The 24,271-nt window shown below is 36.2% G+C and overlaps 1 protein-coding gene across 1 annotated transcript in view; it reads right to left on the bottom strand.

The window, feature by feature from the left end:
- Positions 1 to 18,160, bottom strand: part of LOC136309276 (disintegrin and metalloproteinase domain-containing protein 5-like) — a 114,709-nt gene extending 96,549 nt beyond the window's left edge. The window contains exons 1-2 of the mRNA XM_066237504.1: positions 17,977 to 18,160; positions 16,978 to 17,057 (exon numbers count right to left, since the gene is read on the bottom strand). Coding sequence (XP_066093601.1) covers positions 16,978 to 17,057; positions 17,977 to 18,160 — 264 coding nt within the window. The remainder of the gene's footprint in view (positions 1 to 16,977; positions 17,058 to 17,976) is intronic.
- Positions 18,161 to 24,271: the final 6,111 nt, after the last annotated feature.

The raw sequence follows: 24,271 nt of genomic DNA, 5'->3' as shown, positions 1-24,271 counted from the left end.
CCCTGGCCGGTTGGCTCAGCGGTAGAGCGTCGGCCTAGCGTGCGGAGGACCCGGGTTCGATTCCCGGCCAGGGCACACAGGAGAAGCGCCCATTTGCTTCTCCACCCCTCCTCCTCTCCTTCCTCTCTGTCTCTCTCTTCCTCTCCCGCAGTAGAGGCTCCATTGGAGCAAAGATGGCCCGGGCGCTGGGGATGGCTCTGTGGCCTCTGCCTCAGGCGCTGGAGTGGCTCTGGTCGCAACATGGTGACACCCAGGATAGGCAGAGTATCGCCCCCTGGTGGGCGTGCCGGGTGGATCCCGGTCAGGCGCATGCGGGAGTCTGTCTGATTGTCTCTCCCTGTTTCCAGCTTCAGAAAAATGAAAAATAAATAAATAAATAAATAAAGCTGTAAAGGTAGATAAGATGTAGGAAATCTAACTTTGGGGAGCTTTGATTTTGGTGCAATATCCCTATGAGCTCCACCGGCTACCAATAAATCTTTCTTCCTCCTTGTCTGGGCATTCATTATTCTCTGTTTATGGCTAATTCCTGCTACACCATCAGATCTTACCAAGCTAAGACAAATATAATAGCTTCATAGTTTAGAATCCCCTAATCACCATTGTTGTAGAAATTCAAAACTTAAATCCATACAAGATCTAAAGTATAGTTGTGAATACTAAGTATGAAAATTTTGTTTATATTATTTTTCTGTCATTTCATTTACTTAGAACTGAGAACAAAACAGATAGCTTGTTTTCTTCCTTTGCTTGACAGAGGTGCCATGTGTGTTGAGTAGACTACCCTTTCAATTAGGCTGAGTCAGTTAAATATGACTGTATGTGGGGTTGAGGGTTTGGGGAAATTCTAATCTATATTTTCATTGAGAATGCAGTCTTTCTGAAAAAAAGGAAAAATAACAGACAAGGTTTAGAAAATGCAAAGATACTTCACTTTACAAAAGCAATTAGAGATCATATGTACAAAATAAACAAATTTTTAAAACTTGGTTAATTCACAATTTTAAGAATTTGTGAATTGAACTATAAGCACAATAAATGTTTATCAAAAATTGGTTTAGGCCTTGGCCAGTTGACTCAGGGTAGAGCGTCAGCCTGGCATGTGGATGTCTGGATTCAATTCCCAGTCAGGGTAAACAGGAGATGCAACCATCTGCTTCTTCCATCCCTCTCCCTTCTCTCTCTCTTTTCCCTTTCCACAGCCATGGCTCAATTGTCCAAGCGAGTTGGCCTCGGGCACTGAGGGTGGCTCCATGGCCTTTGCCTCGGGTGCAATGACCCCAGATGGACAGAGCATCGCCTCCTAGTGGGATTGCTGAGTGTCTCCCATTCCAGGTGCATGTGGGAAGGAAATCTGTCTCTTTGCCTCCCTTCCTCTCATGAAAAAAAAAAATGGTTTAAAAATTTTATTATATTATTGAAATTATGTTAAAGACAAATGTTAAATATTTTTAAAATAATAATTTATATTAAAAGAGACCTACCAGATTTTTATCCACAACAATATAGATGTCAAGGTACTGAGGGAATAACTTGAAAATTTCAGGTCCCTGAAAAACACACAATATGAATCCTGAGGGATTTCTAAAAATTTACCTTCTATTGAAATTATACTCAAAGATAAACTGAGAGACATGTTGCTATTGATTATATGCCAAAGCTATTTTCACATACAAAATTTAGATGCTATTCAGAAAATTTCAGTCCAAAAAGTACCTGTGGTTAAAAATAATTTTAATGAGATCCCAATTTATACAAGAAGCTAGGTATCTTGATTTTAGCAATAGCTGAAATTGTAAATAATAAGTTTAAAACATTCAGCTTTTCTTTCCTGAACTTTGTGATAATTTTTATAGTAATCTTCCATGTGGGCAGATTTTTTGCTACCAATCATAGGAAATTACTTTTGTCAAACAATATAGTGTAAAAAAAATATTACTAAGGTATGATCAATGGCATTCATTAGAGCTAGGAATATTATTTATGGCAGTTTACTGGTGTTTGTGGAGAAAGAATTAATCACTTTGATTTACATGTACCACTGATATTATTCATTTCTGAACTTTCATGAAACACAGACTTAACTTAAAATTTCAGATCACACAATATTTATGTCACATAAATATCATATTGAAACAATTGAGGAAACAGAATAATTTACATTAATTATCCAAATGCCAACAAGTCAAAATTAACTTTTTGTGTTTTTTTCATCCTAAATTCACATGTCTATTCCCAAGATTAATTACCTATGTTTTTGCTAAATTTTCATCTAATAAGTATAACAAAGAATTCAATTTTTTTTCTCTATATATTTTAAAAGTCATGCAGGTCCCTTATGAAAAGTAAAATAATTTTAATATTTGCAAGTCACCAAATTTTGCTTTGAAATTATTTTTCACTTCAAAAAATTATACTGAATACACTAAAAATAAAGTCAACACTTACTCCTATACTTTTTCTATTTTGATACTCAGAAATATTATGACTGTAAGCATCATTGTCTCCAACGAGAGGAATATTAGAGTTATAATCTTTGCCTTCATAAATCACGTGCGTGAAATCAGATAAAGTCTCCATTGGTTCAATTCCATATGAGATGTTCTTTAACTGCAGTATTCCCCTGAATGTTGAAATAATCAAAACAAATTTAAAATGATTCTACCAAAACTATAATCTACTATTCTAATGAGAAATATTGGCCAGATTTTTTTTACATTTAAATGTTACCTTAGTTTTTCTGCTTTATCTCTTTATTTTTTGACATGTTACCCAAAACTGGACCAGCAACAGCGCAGGTGATGCATTGCTTTATATTATAAATATTTTAAGAGAAATATCTTAAAGAAACCGTGTTGGTTGCATGGATCCATGTGCTTAAAAAGGTTAAGTGCCCTTCCTAGGGTATAGATTTTCTAATCCAGTCTGGAGGACCTCCAGACACTCTCTCTCTTAAGTCTTAAGTCCATTTTTCTTTTTGAAACACCAACTCTACTCTGAAATTTAATGTTCTAAATAATCCGTTTGTGTGGGCTTCATTGAAGACACTACCTGTCTAAAAATGGAGCTAAGCCAATGTATCATATCAGACTGAGATTTTCTACACTTGTCAACCATTCTAGGAAATTACAAAGACATAAAAAATTTGGGAAAACTAAGCAAGTATAGAGAGACCAACCAACAACCGGTACACTCAAGATTGTTCAAAGCCTCTAGTAGAGATTCTATCAGAATCACAAACAGATGCTGTCAGGATGACCAACTCTATTTTATCAGCTATTCTTGCTCACTGCTTAGGGAATTGAAATAACAAAGATGACTGTAGAACCAGAAAAGATATACGGAGGATTAATTTATACACTAGATTAAGGATATAATACTGGCAAATGGAATATATGTCCATTGTTTACAACCTGAGTCCTGAACAAATGTTGAGTGATGCAAGAGAATTTGGAAAGCCTACAATATATCCATGATAACTGCAATCCATCTGAAATAAACAACACACAAAGAAAAACAAATGGGTAACTTATTTTAAATATTGGCATCCTGTATGTGTCCTTTCTTTGTATTACATTAGCTACCTTAGTACATTAATATGAATAGGGATTACCTAATGAATCTGTGCTAGGTAGAAATAAGAACTAGACTAGGTTATTCACTTTGGTGAATGGGTAAAATAATATTCTAGTAATATCAGAATATTCAATGTTAAAGAAAATTCAGAATAAGAAATCTGTAAGAAAAAAAAACAACTAAGTTTTACCTGATCTGATAAAGGGTTAAAATTCTTGGTGTCATCTTTGCCATAAGAATAAACAACAGAAACTGAAGATAAAAAGGATCTAGGCAGAAATCACAAAAACATGCTCAAGTTATGAAACAGGAAACATTAAAAAAAAGTATACTTCATAATGTAAATTTTATTTTTACTAGAGAATTTAAACTACTACTGCCAATTAGCATAGTCTAGTTTCCAAATACTTCTCTCTCATTTACAATAAATTAGGCACTGAGGGAGGCATTTTATCTAAAGAGACATATACTACCACAATTTATGTTAATGAACAACTCAAATTGCTAAAAATATCAAATAGTAAAAAGCAACATAGGTCCCGATTTCTGACACAAAACTTTCAAATCTTTGTTTTTATTGCAGATTGTAAACCTGAATCTCAGAATTAAAATGTAGGGTTAGAACACAATTTCTATAGAAAGATTTCCCTTGCATTGTTACAAACTGCTATCTTCTAAGCTTAGCTTGGTACCAAGTTCTCAATAAGCTTGGTCACGATTTTCTTTCCTTCTCCTCAGTAACTGTTCAGAGACTTGGCACCACTCCTTCAATCATCCTACCTGACCTTCACATCACTTCACTTTCAGATGACCTGTACCCAGCATTTCCTCTTAACTTTATTTCCAAAGATGACCTCTTTGATTCAAAGCAAATTCTTACACTTGTGCTACAAATCCCATTTTGTGCCATATGTTGAACATACATACTTTTGTCCTATAATTTCAAACTCTTCCTGTCTACTGTTTTTAATTATAATACTATTTAAAAAGTTTATCATCAAGTCATCACTATCCTAACTCTCTTGACCCTGTGTCCTACTGTAGTTATTCCCTATGTATTTTTTAATTTAAAACTGATTTTTATCAAAAGAGTAGTCTATATACATTCAAAACTACCAGAATATCAAATTCAAAAGACAATTTTAAAATGATCATTGTACTGCACTTCTAGTATCATTTTGGAAACTGTGCCCACTCAGTCTAATCGCACATTACTCTTCTACTTCTCTTCCAGAGGTCAGCCAACAATAATCCACAGCACAAATCTGGCTGACGGTATTTTTTAAATCTTACCAAAATACAGCCAGGCTTATTGTTTTTCATTTTGTTTATGGCTGTTTTTGCACTAAAGTGAAAATTGCTTAGTTCCAACTGAGGATGCAGCATATTAGCCAATAATATTTACTGCCTGATTCTTTATGGAAAAAGCCTGTCAGCCCCTGGTCTAAGACATGATCTTCCATGTTTCTTTTTTGTTGTTCTACCTGTCACAGAAATACTGGTCTTTACCAGGATTCAGCCTTTAGCCATCAATCTATGTATAAGAACTCTATAAGCTCTCATTTAAAAATATATATATATAGGCCCTGGCCGGTTGGCTCAGTGATAGAATGTCGGCCTGGCATGCAGGAGTCCCGGGTTCGATTTCCGGCCAAGGCACACAGGAGAAGCACCCACCTGCTTCTCCACCCCTCCCCCTCTCCTTCCTCTCTGTCTCTCTCTTCCCCTCCCGCACCCAAGGCTCCATTGGAGCAAAGTTGGCCCAGGCACTGAGGATGGCTCTATGGCCTCTGCCTCAGGCGTTACAATGGCTCTGGTTCCAACAGTGCAACGTCTCAGATGGGCAAAGCATCGCCCCATGGTGGGCATGCAGGGTGGATCCTGGTCGGGCACAGCGGGAGTCTGTCTGACTGCCTCCCCATTTCCAACTTCAGAAAAAATACAAAAAAAAATATTGGTTACTGTTAAATCCCAATTACCAGTCTCTGCTCAAAGATTCTCTGCTCAAAGATTCACTTTCCTATATTTATACAGCTAATGAAAAAATCCACTTGAATATCCTATAGGTAATGCAAACTAAACTTACCCTTTTCTTACATAAATATCTCCCTTGTTCATATTCCTCATTTAATTACACTCTAATAGACTCATTTTCTTAAACAACAACTAAATTATCTAAGATTCCTCACTGTTTCCCAATCACATTACCAAATCTGTCTTCAAGGTCTATAAAATTTTTATTTATTTCACTAAGACCTATACTATATGTTCAAGCCACCAATCATCACTCACCTAAACTATCATATAATCATATAATTAAACACCCTACCTCTACTTTTGCCCCCTCAGAAACAGTCTACAAGACTTAATGAGCCTCTATAGCAGTGGTCCCAACCTTTTTTGGGCCACAGACTGGATTAATGTCAGAAAATATTTTCACAGACCGGCCTTTAGGATGGGACGGATAAATGTATCACGTGACCGAGACAAGCGTCAAGAGTGAGTCTTAGACAGATGTAACAGAGGGAATCTGGTCATTTTAAAAAAATAAAACATTGTTCAGACTTAAATGTAAATAAAATGGAAATAATTTAAGTTATTTATTCTTTCTCTACAGACCAGTACCAAATGGCCCATGGACCAGTACTGGTCTGCAGTCCGGGAGTTGAGGACCACTCCTCTATAGGTACATTCTTACAAAGATTTTTGGCTTCCAGTATCCTCACCATGCATGATAGATATCCTACAACCTGGATCTACCTATCACCTTTCCAAAATCTTTTACCCCTATCCTCCAACAAATATGTTCTTTAGTAATTCTAACTTTTTGCCCACTATTTGATCTCACACCTCCATGATTTGCACATAATTTCCTCTAAACAGAATGTCTCCCTATGCTACCACACTTCTTTACAAAGCTAACTAGGTATCATCCCTCAAAGTACAAGTCATCTCTTACTTCTCTCCAAAAAGACTTCCCTAATTTTTCAAAGAATACCCTTTATATGCTTCTTAATAGCATATTATAATAAAATTCTTTATTTATTCATTAATGTGCTTAAATATATCTTTCTGTATTACAAATTCTTTACATTTGAACCATGTTTTATTGTCTTTTATGCCTAGAACTTTACTCAATAATGGATATACAATAGGTACCAAATGCATATAGATATCTAATATGCATTTGAATTGAAATAATCTTTTTTTTCTATTCACCGTTAGAACCAATTCTGAAAAAAAATGAATTGAAATAATCTTATATCTATTTTAAAAATCAAGAAACCAAAGAATTAAAATATAAGAGAATAAAATAATTACTTACTGCTGTTTGAGATGGACAATATATGGTTTTTCTTTTATTGTTATCATATAAGCAACCTGTAACATGAGAATTCAAAATATTTTCGATACTACTTGTAAATAATATGTTAAATATTTCCCTTAAGTTGTGGTTTTAAAATATTGTCAAAATTAATAATAATAATAATATATATATCCATTAAATGTAGTCACCTTCCCATGTGGATATTTGAATCTTCAGGATTCTGAATTGAGAATGAGGTGGTAGAGTACCCACATGCCATCTAGTCACCATTACTCATATTTCTGAGGGAGAAGGTTGTCTTTCGGCTTAGACACATACCACCTATACACTGTGCTGAAGCAAAGATGCCCACCTCACTTGAAAGAACCTGTTTCAGGCTTACTCCCAGCTATCCTGGAAAGTAAATTTTCCTGCTCATTGGAAGAAACAATCTTAAAAGACAGAACTATAAGAAACGCACTACACCTCTTGCAATGTAACACATCCATGACCACGGCATTTTACTTATCTAATTAAACAACGAAACTCTTCTGGAATAGAATGTAGGAAAGAATAGAGAGAGAGCAGAGACATGTCTAAAGAACCCTCTAGAACATAATAAAAATTGATTCATTAAATTATTTACTTAAAATTAAAATTATTTTAGCAAGAGAAATAGCCATTTAAAATTTTTCAGTTCCTTAACTTTGTATTATAGTAGAATAAGATTCTTTGAAATAGGTAAATGGCTTAAAAAGAGTCATCTGAGTGGCACATTGAAAGAAGTATAAGTGGAATCTGGAAGAAACCTTGAAAATTGTGCCTCTAAAAATACCTTGTTATTAAACAGATATAAACAAAAGGGCACCAATAAAATTTTAAATCTCCATAACTTACAAAGAAAAAAACTAGAATGTAATTAATAAGAAATATACAAAACTGATAGGTGAAAACAGAAAACTCCAAAAGACATGTCCAGAACTTCTACAACTTTTCATGCACAACATTCAGTTGTTTGGGTTGAAAGTGTCCCTCCAAATATATACCTGAATTTCCAACTTCAGGATTTCAGAATGTGACCTTACTCAGACTGGGTCTTTACAGAGATAATGAAGTTAAAATGAGGTCATTAGTGTGGGCCCTAATCCAATATGTGCGGGATCCTTATCAAAAGAGTAAATTTGGACACAGAATTGCTCAAAGGCAGAAGGCCATGTGACAATTCATAAAGAGAACGCATCCACCTACAAGCCAAGGATAGAGGCCTGAATCAGATCCTTCCCTCGCAGTCCTCAAAAAGAACCAACCCTGCCAAGACCTTGAACTTGGACTTACAGATTTCAGAAGTATGAGGCAATAAATTTCGGTTGTTTAAGCCACATTGTTTGTGTTCCTATATTATGGCAGCCCTACAAAAGTAATATATGAATTTTTAATAAAAATTAAATAAAATGCTAAACAACAAGATTAAATAACCAAGAAAAAAAAGAAATTTCAAAGTCACAAGTAATAGGTATAATAACCATGATGAAAAGGATGGAGAATTTTAGTAGAAGTTAATATAATTCTACACCCAATTGCTACTATACTCAACTGCTGAAAAATATTCTTTTCAAGTGCACATGGAACATTATCTAAAAAGATCATATGTCTCAAAAGCAAGTCTCATCAAATTTTATAAATTAATAATATATATTTACAGACATGCAACAATTAGAAAATAAACTTAAGAAAACAATACAAATGGTATTATAGCATTAAAACATGTCAAAAACTGAGACTAAATTTAACAAAAGATTTTCAGGATATCTATGCTTAAAATCTTACTGAAAGAAATTTTAAAATATGTAGAAAGATATACCATATTCATAAATTAGAAGACTCAGTGTTATTCAATTTCCACTAAGTGAATGTATAGATTGAATGCAAAGTCAATAAAATCCTAGCAGGTCATTTGTTGAATAAACAAGTAAATTGAGCTTAGAACCAAGACAATCTTAGAGTATCAAAAAAGAGTAGGAGTACCTACAGTAAATGATAGTTAAGACACCTTTCAAAGCCACTAATTAGGCCAGTGGACTATGGACCGAAGTAATGAAAAATAATCAATGGCAAAGAATAGAGATCTCAGAAAGAGCCACAAATACACATCCATCTGATCTTCAATAAAGTCACACTGAAACGTAGTCAGGAAAAATGACCTTTTGTACATGTTGCTCAGTGAATTGGGTATTCATGTGGGAAAAAAGTAAACCTTGAGTCCTCTATTATATGATTTTAAAAACTCAATTCCTGATAGATCATAGACTAAATGTTAAAAGGGAAATAAGGCTTCTAAACAAAGAGACAAGAATATATTTTATAACCCTGAAAGAAGTAAAAAATGCTTCAATAAAATGCAAATAGATATAAGCAAGAAATAAATTGAAATTAATTAAAAGTTAAGTTCTAACAGAATGAGAAGATAAGCCACAGGCTGGGAGAAAACATTTACAAAAACACATCTGATAAAAGACTGTGATCTAAAATATACAAAAAAAAAAGTTTTACAAATCAACAAAAAGAAAATAATAACATTAAAAATAAGCAAAACACTTGGACAGATACTTCACCAAAGAAGATATAGAGATGGCAAAATAAGTGTATTAGAAGATATTTCATTAGTAAATTGCAAATTTAAAAAAATGAGATACCACTACAAACTTATTAGAATGGCCAAAATCCAAAACTCTAACAACATCAAATGTTGGTGAGGGTATAGAGCAACAGAAATTTTCACTCAATGTTGGTGGGAAGGAAAATGGCATATGTAGCTGTTTCTTACAAAACTAAACATACTCTTACCATATGATTCATCAATCACATTCCTTGGTGTTTACCCAAAGGAGCTGAAAAGTTGTGTCCCCACAAAAACCTGAGCATAGATGTTTGTAGCAGCCTTATTTATAATTACTAAAACTTTTAGGCAAACTAGATGCCCTTCAGTAGGTGAATGGATAAATAAACTGCGGTTCAATGGAATATCATTCTACATTAAAAGGAAAAAGCTACCGAGACATGAAGAGACACAAAGGAACCTTAAAATCATATTACTAGGTGAAAGAGGCCAACCTGAAAAGGCTGTGCAGTATAGGATCCCAACTATATGATATTCTGGAAAAGGCAAAACTATGAAGACAGTAAAAAGATTACTGATTGCCAGGGGTCCATGGGGAGAGATGGATGAATAAGAGGAGCACAGAGAATTTTTAGAGTACTGAAACTATTCCGTATAATAACTATAATGATACATGTCATAATACATTTATCAAAACTCACTAGAATGTACACCACCAAGGGTGAACCCTAAAGTAAACTATGAAATTTGGGTGATAGTAAAGTCAATGTAGATTAATCAGTTGTAACAAATGTACTATTGTGATGTGGGTTACAGATAGTTAGGGAGGAGGGTGTATGTATGTGCCGGGGCAGGAAACATAGAATTCCCTGTGTTTTCACTCAGTTTAGCTATGAACTTAAAACTGCTCAAAAGATTAAGTCTATTTTTTTAATAAAAAGTTAAATTCTGACCATTAAAAAAAACATGAAGGGAGTAAAAAGGTAAAAAGCAGGATTGAGAAGATATCTGAATGCATATCTGACAACTCACATTCCAAGTATGCAAAATATTACTACAAATAAATATGAAAATAAAATAAAACATAGGGATAAACTCAAAAAGATACTTCATACATGAGAAAATCATAGTGGTCAATATTAACCTATAAAGGTGTTCAATATAATTACTAATCAGAGAAATATAAATTAAAATCAATATGAGATACCACTACACAACCACCAGGATAACTAAAACAAATGAAAATGACAGTATTGACCTTGGCAAGAATGTGGACACCTTAAAAACCCTACATTACTTCTGGGAATGTTAACTGGTAAATATTTTAGATAATTGGCAGTGGTTTTTAAAACTAAAATAGATACATACATATGTGTATGTATACCTATACATCTATGTGTATAAAAGATTGTAAAATATATGATTGCACATAAATACATAGATTCATATATAAATAAAAATATGTATAGTTATTTAATGTATGTATATACATTTACATGGAATTATATATGTATCGAGAATAGACATAAGCTATGCTGGTAGAAATAAAAATAGTGGTAATATTTGTGGGTTTTGACTGGGAGACTACAGAAGGGCACACGTATCAATAGAAATTTTATATCCAGAAATGTGTGCTGGTTAAATAGATGTTTGCAATGAGTACAAAAATGTTCATAACAGGCGAAAGTAATTTATGATGATAGAAAGCAGGACAATGTCTCTAAGGTGGTAGACATATGGAAATTTTCTGGGATGATCTTTATCATGATTTGGGTATTGATTATAAGAATATGTACATTTGTAAAAACTAAGGGGCACACAACACAATCAACAGTTCAAATGCCACAGAATGTTTACCTAAAAACTATGTACTCTTATTGATCAAAGTCACCCCGTTAAATTTAATTTTCTAAATAAAAATTTTAAAAGGAACACAGCATTAATTCTACAGCTCAAAAAAAAAGCAACTAAGGAACTGTACACTTAAAAATTTCTGCTTTTCACTGTATATAAATTACCCCTGAATAAAAATAGCTCAATAATTATTTAAGAAATGCAAATTGTAACAGCAATAAAATAACACATAAGTCCGTCCAAATAACAGAAATCACAGTGTTAAATTATACTAATGAAGGTGTTGGCTGTCACTGTGATTTCATCTGGAGATTGAGCAGAATTTATTGATGAAGGTTGATAGCAAAATTTATTTCCTTGTAATTGTAGGACTGAAGTCACCGTTTACTTTCTTTCCTTTTTCTTTTTTTTTTTTTTTTTTTTTTTTTGTATTTTTCCAAAGTTAGAAGCCGGAAGGCAGTCAGACCCAAACACGGGGCCAACACTCTACCGCTGAGCCAACCGGCCAAGGTCACCATTTTCTTAATAGCTGTCAGCCAGGTTGCTTTCAGTCTTGCCACAAGGTCCCCATAAGTAGTTCACAAATTGGCAGTGTGGATCTTCTTTGTGGCCACCTGAAGAAACACTCCAGAAAGCTGTGATGGAGTCTTCTATAACATAAACTAAACAACAGAGAGACTACCCATTATATTGTATTTACAAGTTCCGCTGACATCCAAGGGGAAGGAGTTATACAGAGTGCATACACCAGCGAGTAAGTTTCTTGAAGGCCATCTTAGAATTCTGTTTACAATATTATACAAATATATACACATAGCTAAGGAAATATATCCAGTATATTGGTATGGTTGTCATTGGATGGAGGAAGGAAATAGGAATGGAGAACAGGAAAAGGAGAAAATAAGAGGTTTGATAGAACCATTCATTATAGTGTGCAATGAAATGGGGATTGAATATATATATATATATATATATATATATATATATATATATATATGTGCTCCTGAAGTCCAAAAAAATCTTCCATGCAATATTTCCAAAAACACTAAATTTAAATCAAATTAATCACAGAAATCAACCTATAATAAATCCCTGTTAACAACATATTGCATCACTGCAGGAATGAACTTGAAGACACTACTAATTCTTCCTAACTGAGCAGCAATTAATGACTTGCCTACCCTCACTGTTTTACATGGGGCAGGGTAGGGTGATTGGTGGTGGAGTATGAGGAAGCTCAAGGATATTCTTACTCATATTACTTTATATCGGGAAAATTCTTCTCTAATTTGCTCTATTAGCAAAACTTTTAGTTGCAGGAAGGATAATATCAATTTTTCATATTATTCACTTTGGTTGTTCTTGTAAAAAAAATCACATTTACCACCATCATTCACAAAATTAATTTAGTATAGAACTAGGCCCCTGGTGGTTACAACAGAATAAAGTATGCAAATATTATTTAAATAAAATTAAACAACATGAAAACACTACACTTCACCTATAAATTATTGGGACACAAATACCAAACTATATCAATAAAAATCAAATGCCAAGGGGATATAAAAGAGCAGTTTCAATGATCATATATTTGGTATGTTAGATAATAACTTGAGACTTGACTTTACTCATCCAAATTTCCCTTGAACAGCCTTGGTGCAGTCCATTCATTTTCCAGAAAGAATCATTATTAGACCAAAATATTTTATTAATATATGTGTCTAGGAAAAAGTATTTGTACTATTTTTGTTGATTGTACATGATACTTTTTTGTCCAGGAACCAAGAAAAAAAGAACAAAAGAAAAAGCAATTAGTATTACTTCTTTTTGTTCCTGCTAAATTAAATAATTGGGCTTTTTATTTGTTTAATGGATGGTAATAAGAGTGTTCTATTTGAATAAACTATATCGATGGTTTGGAAGAACAGGCCTAGACTGTCTTAAATTCCTATATCTAATTCAAAAAGTTATTTTGGACACTTATAAACATGTAATAATATTTCTCATCTCTAAATAGACCTTGAAGTGTGTGTGGCATTACCAGGCACCTTGTACATAGGAATTTAATCATTTTGTCCTGTGTCCTGTATTGACTTTGTCAGAACACCCTAAATATCCTGTATTCGGCTTTTTAAAATAAATTACAAAAATTTGGCAGTCAGAGCTAGTTTCCACCACAGTAACTGGTGCTTATATCACTAAATTGGCAGCACTAGCTGAAAATCACTCCTCCACAAATAAATACCAATACAATCCCTCATCTCTCTCTATAGGCTTGTCTGAGGGAAGTCCAAATTGAGAATTAAAAATACTTAATTTAAAAATACTTATTTTTCATATTCAAGAAAGGAAAAGACTGTTCTTTAACCAAAGTCTTTGATCATGAGCAAGTAATCACTATTAGAGGTAACTTTCAGTCGGTGTGCAAGATCAGAAAATCAGCCAATAAACAATAGTCACACTCAAAATAACTAGCTTCTGAAAGTTAACTAATCAATGACAGCCCCTAGTTTCAGGAGCTAACCAATCAGTGACTGCCCCCGCTTCTAGACAAGAGTTAGTAATTGCCACACTCCACGCACAAGAATTCTGACTGAGAGGTCAACAGTAATTTTACTCTACTGATCACACTTACCTAACTGAAAGCTTGTCAATCCCTTAAAGACTCTCCCTTCAGAAAACCCATTAATCTCTGAAAACCAGGCCTCCCAAACTGTATATGAGATTGCCTCTGGAAGACCCTGTTTACAATGGGAAAACTGGAAGTTTACTATTTTTCTAATCATATATCAAGTTCAATTTACTGTTTGTTCACACGTTCACAATACTTTCAATCATTTAAATCATTTATGATTTTGAGTTTAAACTTGTAACACAGTTCCTTATAAACAGGAAAAGAAATTCTAACTTGAAGTTGATAATTATTATGGCACTTGCTCTATTTTTTGAAATAGTTTTAATACCTTAAAAAAATCAGTTCATTATCTAGATATTACTATTATTAGTGAAGAACAGAATAGCAAGTTAAGAAGACCAATGATCAGAGTTGCAAAGCATATGTCAGCACATTCTCTGTATACTATCTCACAATGCTCATATCCAAAGTTTTTTCTAAAAAATGTTCAAAAGAAAATGAATAAATTAAATTAGATGTGACCATTGCAGAAACTATCTTAAAATAGATATGGAATAATGGCAAGGAATTATATAAGCAAATTCTGCAAAACAAGAAACTACTAAAGAAAGTCAAATCATCAGGGAAATACAATTCAAGAGAGATATGTAATTTAGATACTTGTAATTTATTTCTGATAAAAACAATAATTTTTAGTATTTAAAATTATTTAGTATATCCCATGCAATATTTCTTTTAGCTTATGTACATATCATATATGTACATATGCATAGGCAATTAGAAATAATTCAAATTTAATGGGTGTCCCATGTTTTATTTACAAAATCTGGGAATTCTCTAATTGTGTCCTTAGGCAATCTTCAGAATATACCAAATATATTAAAATACAATCATAACCCACATTAATAATAATTTTCTGTTATAAAAATATTAAAAGAGACCCTGGCCAGTTGGCTCAGCAGTAGACCATCAGCCGGGCATTGGAAGTCCCGAGTTCAATTCCTGGTCAGGGCACACAGAAGAAGTGCCCATCTGCTTCTCAACCCTTCCTCTTCTCCTTCTTCTCTCTCTATCTTCCCCCTCCTGCAGCCAAGGCTCCATTGGAGCAAAGTTGGCCTGGGTGCTGAGAATGGCTCATGGCCTCTGCCTCAGGCACCAGAATGGCTCCAGCCGCAATGGAGCAATGCCCCAGATGGGCAGAGCATCGCCCTCTGGTGGGCATGCTGGGTGGATCCGGGTCCAGCACATGTGGGAGTCTGTCTGACTGCCTCCCAGCTTCTCACTTTGGAAAAATACAAAAAATAAAAATAAAAAATAAAAAAATAATAATATTAATAGAGAGCTTTTTAAATTGTTACAATTAAAGAAACAATTGAATTTCCATATTATTAAAGCCCTTTTTTACAAATGCTAGGGATTGAACAAGTGAAAAATTTAAAGATTGCTCAGAGATAAATAACAAGAAGGAAGGATTGGTGTGAATTTCAGAAAAAAGTAAATTAAGTAAAAAATCAAAGAGAGACCTATATTTCTAATCCGAAAAATAAGCTAGAATAGTGCTCATTATACACCACAGCATGACTGAGAATTTATTTGGGGGGTAGGAGTTGTAATAAAGTCCAGCTAGTAAACTAAGAAAAAGTAAAGAAAGAGTATTGGGGACATGATGTTACCTTCAGAGAACTGGGAATGATGGGGGGAGGCAGAAACCTGGTATAAACTGTGTATTCTTATGTGAAACAAAGCAAAAAGATTTGGGGGAGTTTTTTAAACCACTAAAAGGACAAATAATAAATTTTGAGACTACAATTATGATTAGCATTAGATTATTCTATATTAAAAGGGACCATATGAGAAGTAGATTTTCCTGGGGAAAAAGGGAAGGAACGCGCACTACTCCCTAGTTCCAACTGTGGAGTCGATGCTCTAATTACCAGATCACCTTTAAACTCCTCATTGACTCTGAAAGGCGAAGCAAATACAGTAGTCCCCCTTATCCATGGAGGATATGTTCTGAGAACACCCCCTAGTGGATGCCTGAAAGCATGGATAATAACGAACTCTATGGTATTTTTTCCTATACAAACATATTTATGATAAAGTTTAATTTATAAATTAGGCCCAGTAAGAGAGTAACAGTAAACTAATAATCAAACAACACAATTATAACAATATCCTGTAATAAAAGTTATGTGGCCGGGGTCTCTCTTGCTCTCCAATATCTTGTTGTAATTGCATCCATCCTTCTTAAGATGATGTGACCTGATATAATGCCTACATGATGAGAGACGAAGTGAGGTGAATACACTGGACTAAGGGATGATTCACATCCCTGGAGGGACAGAGCTAACAGAGCAAGATTTCACCATGCTATTCAGAATGGCATGCAGTTTAAAACTTATGGTGCTTATTTCTGGAATTTCCCATTTAATATTGTTGAACCACGGTTGACCGTGGAGAACTAAAACCACAAAAAGCCATACTGTGAATGGGGGGTGCGGGCACTACTGCAGCTTGGAGAATCATCAGGCCAGGATTAATAAGCCAGAAAACTCAGTGATCAAAATAAATACTATTTGAATGCAATATTTTAAACAATCAAAATCAATGCAGAAAATCCAAGATATACAAAACATCAAAATTTTAAGGAAAGACAAGATGTAACCCTGACTCACCTCACCCTACTCTTGGTCCTGGGGGGAATCCCAGCTTTCTGCCACCCCCTTAAATTTTGTGCCTGAGTCAAGCACTCTGCGTGCCCCTCCCCAGGCCTGGTACGCTGCTTCCTATCCTTGAAATCTTTCATCTTCAACAGAAAAACACACACACGTACAGAGTCACACACATTCATATGTTTAAATGTCCCTTGTGAACCTGGTCTGAGCTGTCAGCTCGACCTCCCAGAACTGAGTTCCTGCCCACATTCAGCACTGTTGGTCTTCACGTTAAACACAACACAATTTAAAATATAAAAATATTTCCCATTACATTATGTTCTGGATCTCCTTCTGTGTTATAAGATGAAATTTTTTCAGGAACTGTGGTCTGCAGAAATGTTTTATGCGGATCTAAAATAAAAATAAGCAAAGTTATTTTGGTACCTGTAATCTTACATTATTCATTTCTAAATCCAATTTTGCATATGCTTCTCTACAAACCAAAAGCAGGTTTTTTGTATAATCTATGCATCTACTCTTCCTTTCCACAGTTTTTTTCTGGTCATTCTTATCTACATTTTTTTAATCCTTGCCAAGATCTCAAGATATTATTTTCTCTTTATCTATCTCTACACACACACACACACACACACACACACACACACACACAAACTAGTTAAGCAGTTTTACAGTTTGACTAAGCAACACAAAGTAACAAATATAGTGTTACTCTTGTGTAAAAGAAGTGTGGAAATGGGAAAACACAGATACATGGAGAAAGAGGAACCATTTGCCAGGAAAGACATTATATTGACTATAAGGGTGATCTGCAATTTTCAGTGAAGTATGTTGAGTACAGCAGTGAATCAATCGGGAAAATCATAGATAGATAGTTTCCTTATGGCGATGGAATTATTTCTACAAAAGCACAATTCTGAATGTGGAAAAAAACTGCATCTTTCATTTTTGTCCATAACACAATTCTGAATGTGGAAAAAACTACATCTTTCATTTTTGTCCATTTTACAGACAAGAAACCATTACAGAGAATTAAAAAGATTTTCTGCCAGGAGACTGGCTCTTTGCCTTCTGGGCCACAGACCCTGCAGCAAAGGGCAAGGAGAAAGTGGGTGGGGCAAGCAAGGGGCCTGGGTAGGATCTGGGCTTACATCTTGGACTAAAAAACACAGCCCCCTAAGCAAAATTCCCACAAAGGCCTGGATTGGTAGGAGGAACAGGATCTGGACTTACCAGGGCCTGCCTGCAGACCGCCAAGTCCCATGAGAAGGGCCAGAAGAAAAAACATGGCTCTGGTGTCATGGAGCCTCACTGGCCGAATAACAGCAGTTGAGGCTGAAAGGCCAGTAAAGGTGCGCCTCGCGCAGGGCAATGAGCCCGAGACTCGCAAACTGGAGGCGGGGCGGGGCACGCAGCTGCCAGAGCTTCAGAGCTCGCACTAGAGAAGGAAAAAGCAGGGTGAGGGCTCTTTGCTGCCGCTGGAGGTGAGTTGGCATAAAACCGGTGGGCAGGTGAGGTCTTAGAGAAGACTGTCAACATTCACACACATTCAGTTTGTTCTTAAGGAAGGAAAGGCTGTGTAATTTCCAGTTCTCAGATTAGGGTGGTGTTTAATGAGATTTTGTTTGTATTGTTTACTTAGGCCAATGATTTTTGAGGCAATTTCTAATTGCAATGAAGAAGAGGAACAAAGATAAAAATGCTCAAGTTATCATAGCAAACAAATTTTCACCTATAATATTTTCATACAGTCCCAACAGGCAAAATTCATACATTTGCAAAAACTGTTGCAAACACTGTGACTTTTTTAAATTTGTTGGCTGTGCCATTTCTGGACAGCTATTGCATACAGAAAAACCCTGCTTGAAGATAGACTCTTCAAAAAGAATTATTTAATATTCCATTATTATTGCTATACCGTGTAATAATGCAGCCCTAGTTTTTACTTCATTATGCAAGAAAATGGCAGTGAGTTCCTTGAGGTTTGGGGGAAATTTTTTGTTTTACTTTGTTTTTTTGTTTGTTTGTTTGCCTCATTAATCCCAGACTGGGTGCTAGAAAATCTAAAAATTTGGAAACATCAACAGGAGCAGACAAAAACAAAACAAAACAAACAAAACAAAATCCTTTAGAAAAGCCTCTTGTCCCTAGCCAAATGGCCAAAAGGGGGACTGTTTAGCAGGACAGAAAACTTTTACAACTTCCCCACTGGCCAAACACCATAGGAAAAAAACACAGCCCTATCCCAACCCCATCAGCAAAGGCAGAGTAGTGAACCTAGACTTCCACCTTGCTGGCTATAACAAGATACTACTGTCCCTCCCACATCAAGGTGGTCTCAGAGATGACCAAGTGGGAAGCTAGAACTTTCATACTTACCCACAATGCCACTGGGGATGCTGTTGAAGACTCCAGAGTCTCATAAGATAGGCAAAACGTCAGACCAAGAACAAGAAAATTTCAAACTAAATGAGAAAAAATAACCACAAAACACCATAGATGTTAGAATCATCTGATGAAAATTTTAATGAAGCTATCCTATAAAGTTTCAATGGAACATTAAGAATACACTCGAAATTAGTGAAAAACTAGAAAAATCTCAACAAAAAAAATGGAAGATACAAATGGAAATTTTAGAACTGAAAAATACAATACCAAAATTAAAACTCACTGGGTAAGTTCAACAGTAAAATGGAGGGTATAGAGGAAAAACCTAGTTACCTTAGAGAAGTAGAAATTCCCCACTCTGAACAGCACAGAGAAAACAAACCAAAACAAACAACAAAAAACAGAGGTTTTAAGACTTTGGGACTAGACCGAAAGTTCTAACTATCATATCATTGAAACCCCAGAAGAAGAGGAGAAGGAAGGTGGGACTGATGAATTATTTTAGAAATGATGGGTAGATATTTCCAAAATTTGGCAAAAGACATAAATCTGCATTTTCAAGATGCTGTGTAAAAATTAAGACAAAAACCAAAGAAATTTATACCAAAATATGTCATAATTACACTCAGAAAGCTAAAACAAAGAAAACATCTTGAAAGTAGTAAGAGAGGTAATAATCTTGCCCATAGTGGAAAAGGAACTCAAATAATGGTAGATTTCTCATCAGAAACCATGGACCCAAAGGGAACATTTTTCAAGCACTGAAAGAAAAGACCTATTATCTTGAATTCCATATCTGGTGAAATTATACTTCAGGAAAGAAAAGAAAATAAAGACATTCTTAGATAGGAAGTACAATGAGAATTTGTTGCCTGCACACCTACCCCAAAAGAATGACTAAAGAAGTTCTTAGAGAAAAGAAATGATAAAAGAAGAAAACTTGGAACATTAAGAAGAAAGAATGAACATAGAAGAAAGAGTATAGGTAAATATTCATAGACTTTCCTTCTCCTCTTGAGTTCCTTAAATTATGTTGTTCAAAACAAAAGTTTACAGAAAATGTGTATAGCAGAAAGAAAAAAACTGAAAAATGAAAATTGATTAATATACAATGGCAAAAATTAAACAATATATTAATGAAATGCAATTCACTTGAGATTCAGAAAATTCATTAATTTGGGTGGGGAGAATAGGAATGAGGTGGGGTCTCAGCAGAAAAGCATGTAATACCTATCAAAATGGTAATGATCTATTTCTTGTCAGGTACTCTTTAGTTTGATCTACTATTATTATTAAACTGAACATATATGTATTTGCATTATGTATATACTATATATTATATATAAATTTGACAATAAAAGTAAACAACCAAAGAAATTAGTTGAGTCATACTCTGAATCTGAAATAATCTTTAGTTTGCCTACCATTCACGCTTAAACTTTAGGAATAGTGGAATGATGTCAAAGACTCTTCTAGTCTTACAACATCAGAAAAAAAATATATATATATAATATATATATAATATATATATATCATTTTAGAATCAAAACTTGTGAGAAGTAGGAGTATGGTTCTTACACCTGGACCTACTAAGATGAGGTAATGTGACACCTACTCTAGCATATTCTGGCTCCTACTAAACCATGAAATTTTATTCTGAATACTGTAACAAAGATGGAGAAGTCATAGAGTTAGAAGTTAAATAAAACTAGGAAGAAAAAGATATATTAAACAGCAACCAATTTAAATGTGATAAATTATTTCTAAGCTGCTGGTATATAAGCCCCTTTGTCTTTCAGCCTAGGGTCACCATTTTACCTGTTCTGGGCTGGTACACCAACCAAGACTGGCTCATGTTTATTTTGCCTTGGATAATGGCCAGATTTAAGACTCTATTCTAGAGATTCTAAGATGGCAACGGAGCAGGACCAAATTGCATTACAACTTAATTTAAGAACAAGTATCTTGAAAAACAAACTTTGGACCAAACAAAGAGGAGTCTATAACCAAGGATCACAGAAGAAGCCACAAGAAGACTGGTAGAAAAGGTGGAGATGCAGAAAAGGTTGCCCCACTCCCAGGAGTGAGTGGCAGCTGAGGGTCTATAGGAACTCTCACTGTGGGGAGGGGCACCTTGGGTGGGGAGGGTTCTAAGCTCCAGGCCAGGTGCCCTGACCCAGAGCCCCAGAGCATAGAAGAGGCATTCACACAGCATTTGGCAGTTAAAGGAGCCAAGGTTTCTGTCTGCAAGAAAGGGACAGGAGCTCTCAGAGATGCAGACTTTGTCTTAAAGGGCCAAAAAAATCTTGTTCACAGCTACTTATCTGGGCCTCCGGCAGGGGGCCTGAGAAGACTAGATTTGTGTGAGGAAACTGTGAAGTTGGTGACCCAGGGAAAGACACTGGAGGAGGCCATCAAAATTCCTGTGCTGAGTCATTCTCCAGTACTGCAGTCACTCTCTTTCTTGGGTGGAGCAGTCCCTTCTGAAGGGCAGCAGCCTGAGGGAAAGCAACAGACCTGCCTTTGGAAATCCCTCCTGTCCCACCTTATGGAGCCTGACCTGCTCTGAGAAGTCAGTCAGGAAGCAGGACTCAGTTTTCTCATGCTGAGGCCAGAACTTTCCCTGCACACTCTGGAGTCCATGACTGGTACTTCCCTCTCATGGGAGACTCAGAAGAAACTGTCCAGAGTGCAGGCACACCACACCTCTGGATCTCAGTGGCCACACCCATTGGACTCTGAGACTACACACTACTTTGTCTGTAAAAAAAGTCTAGACAGACTGACACCTGGGGCTGAAGGGTGCACCCATACCCACCACTCTTCCTAATTCTTGAATTACCACAGGCTCTAGACTCTAGAAGAGGTTTTTTCAGTGGCCAAGCCCAACAAGCAGCCAGCAGACAGAGGCTGCAGGAGGCAGAGCTCAGGGAACCTTGGCCTTTTGCTGCCTTTCCCCCAGGCCCAGTGTGGGTAGAAGCCAGCCAAGGTATGCAGCTTGGTATTTCCATGCGCACCTAGGCTCAGCAGAGGCAGCCACAAATTCTAGATTGTTTGTAGTTCCAAGAACATTGCCGAAGGCTAGTTACAGGCAGTGACCCCCACCGGTTTGTACTAGGTTCCCACCAGGGATGCCCAAGGCTAACATATCCAGTGGCCAGCTGTGGGAAGCATCAGTTCAGGACCTAACAACCCTTGCTGGTGGTGTCCTAAGGAAGGGTTTCTCACACTTGGCCCAGGTGAGGCAAGTTCCATTTTCTGTTGTCAGCACTGGCACAGTGGCTCATGTACATTGGAAAGGGTGGAGCTCTACAGTCAGCCAGCCCAGTTGTTGGATATCTTGCCCTGGTGAGCTAGGTTCCACAGAGGAATGGGAGTGAGACACCAACATTTAAAGTGTGGGTTCCTGTGAGCCTATTGTTGGGTCTGGTCGAGAGGCTTAGCCACTTTCTGGGGGGCACAGTCTGCCCCAGGAGAGGACTCATTCAGTCTTACTCCCTGAGACTAGGGTCTCACCAGCTAGAAGAACTTCTGCAGAGGGGACTATTGGCCCCAATCAATCTAAACCTGCTTCTCAGTTTGCTGGGAAAAATTAAATTTGAGTATCCAACAGTGTGTGAGGAATTAGGCTCTGTAGTGAGGGCCAATTTCCTTTTATTGAGTTCCTAACTAAGAGACTCCAGAAGTAAGGGGTCCCACTAATGTGGTATTCCCAACTTCAGCTACCCTAACTCACCAAGCTTGCAACCTGTAGAAGGGTTTGTTGGATGAAGCCAGTCTGAGCCCACACTACAGTCTTTCCACAAAAGATTCTGTGGGATGACCATGCAGCTACAAGAGCAGGTGGAGCAGCTGAAAAGTGGAGGCAAGTCTTTTGGGCTTGGGGCTTTAATGAAGGTACTGTGATCTCTAAGCAGATGAAGCTGATTCTTAAACAAAGTTGGCCCCTCCTACACTACCCAGGCAGAGACAACATAGACACAAACAGCAAATACAGCAGTACCTCAATACAGGTAGCACAAAGCAGATTTCAAATAATGATTGATGCCAACTCAAAATGACCTAGAAAAAATACAACCAGTAGTGGGTGGCATCCAGCACTAATGCTAGACTGAGCTAGCTACACAAGCAGTCAGCCCAAAAGAGGAGTCCAGCAGGCACCAGACACTGTGGAGAATAAATAGACCTTACAGGACACACATTGCACAGTATCTAATACACATGTCAAAGTTGACCGTTAGAACCAGCCAGCCTGAAGGGATAACCACACCCATGAAAGGACCAACTGCATTCAATACTCATATACAACATGATGGTATATACTACCCTCAAGAAGCATTCCTAGAGCAAGGAAATCAGGTATCCTGACGGTCAGTAGCACCAAGCCCATCTTCCTCATAAACACAACAACAAATTTTAAAGTCAGAGAGGGTTACCTAATACACAGACAAAATAGGCAGACAAAAAAATATTACCCAAATGAATCAACAAGAGAAATCCCCAGAAAAAAAAAACTAAATGAGATAGATGTCACCAAACTACTCAATGCAGAGTTTAAAATAATGGTTATTAGGATGCTCAAGGATCTTAGAACAACAATGGATGGTCACAATGAGAACTTAAACAAGGAGATAGCAAGCATAAAAAAAGACATTGAAATTATAAAAAGGAACCAGTCAGAAATGACAAATACAAAATCAGAAATGAAGACTGCACTAGAAGAAATCAACAGTGGGCTGGATTAAGCAGAGGATCAAATCAATGATTTAGAGGAAGATAAATGAAAGCACATAAGCAAAGTAGCAAAAAGAAAAGACTGAGGAAACTCTAAGAGACCTCTATGACAACCCAAAGAGGCCCAAACCAAGACATACATCATAATTAAAATGGCAGTGCTAAAGGCAAAAAGAAAATTTTAAAAGCAGCAAGAGAGGCCCTGGCAGGTTGGCCCAGAGGCAGAACATAGGCTGGACGTGTGGATGTTCCAGGTTTGATTCCCAGTCAGGGCGCACAGGGGAAGTGACCATCTGCCTATCCACCCCATCTGTCTCCCCCTCCTGCAGCCATGACTCAGTTGGTTCAAGAGAATTGTGTGGAAAAATAGCCTGAGAATGGAACATTGCCTTGAACAGGTATCATTCATGTAGATTTAGGAACACCAGGTTCCTGACCTGATTATCTGCACAAGAAGCTTCTGTACTCTGTTTGACATTTCCTAT

The sequence above is a fragment of the Saccopteryx bilineata genome, chromosome 6 (genome assembly GCF_036850765.1).
Source record: "Saccopteryx bilineata isolate mSacBil1 chromosome 6, mSacBil1_pri_phased_curated, whole genome shotgun sequence".
In the NCBI taxonomy this organism is placed as follows: Eukaryota; Metazoa; Chordata; class Mammalia; order Chiroptera; family Emballonuridae; genus Saccopteryx; species Saccopteryx bilineata.
The sequence above is the reverse complement of the archived record's forward strand: the minus strand, read 5'-3'. Positions and strand labels throughout refer to the sequence as shown.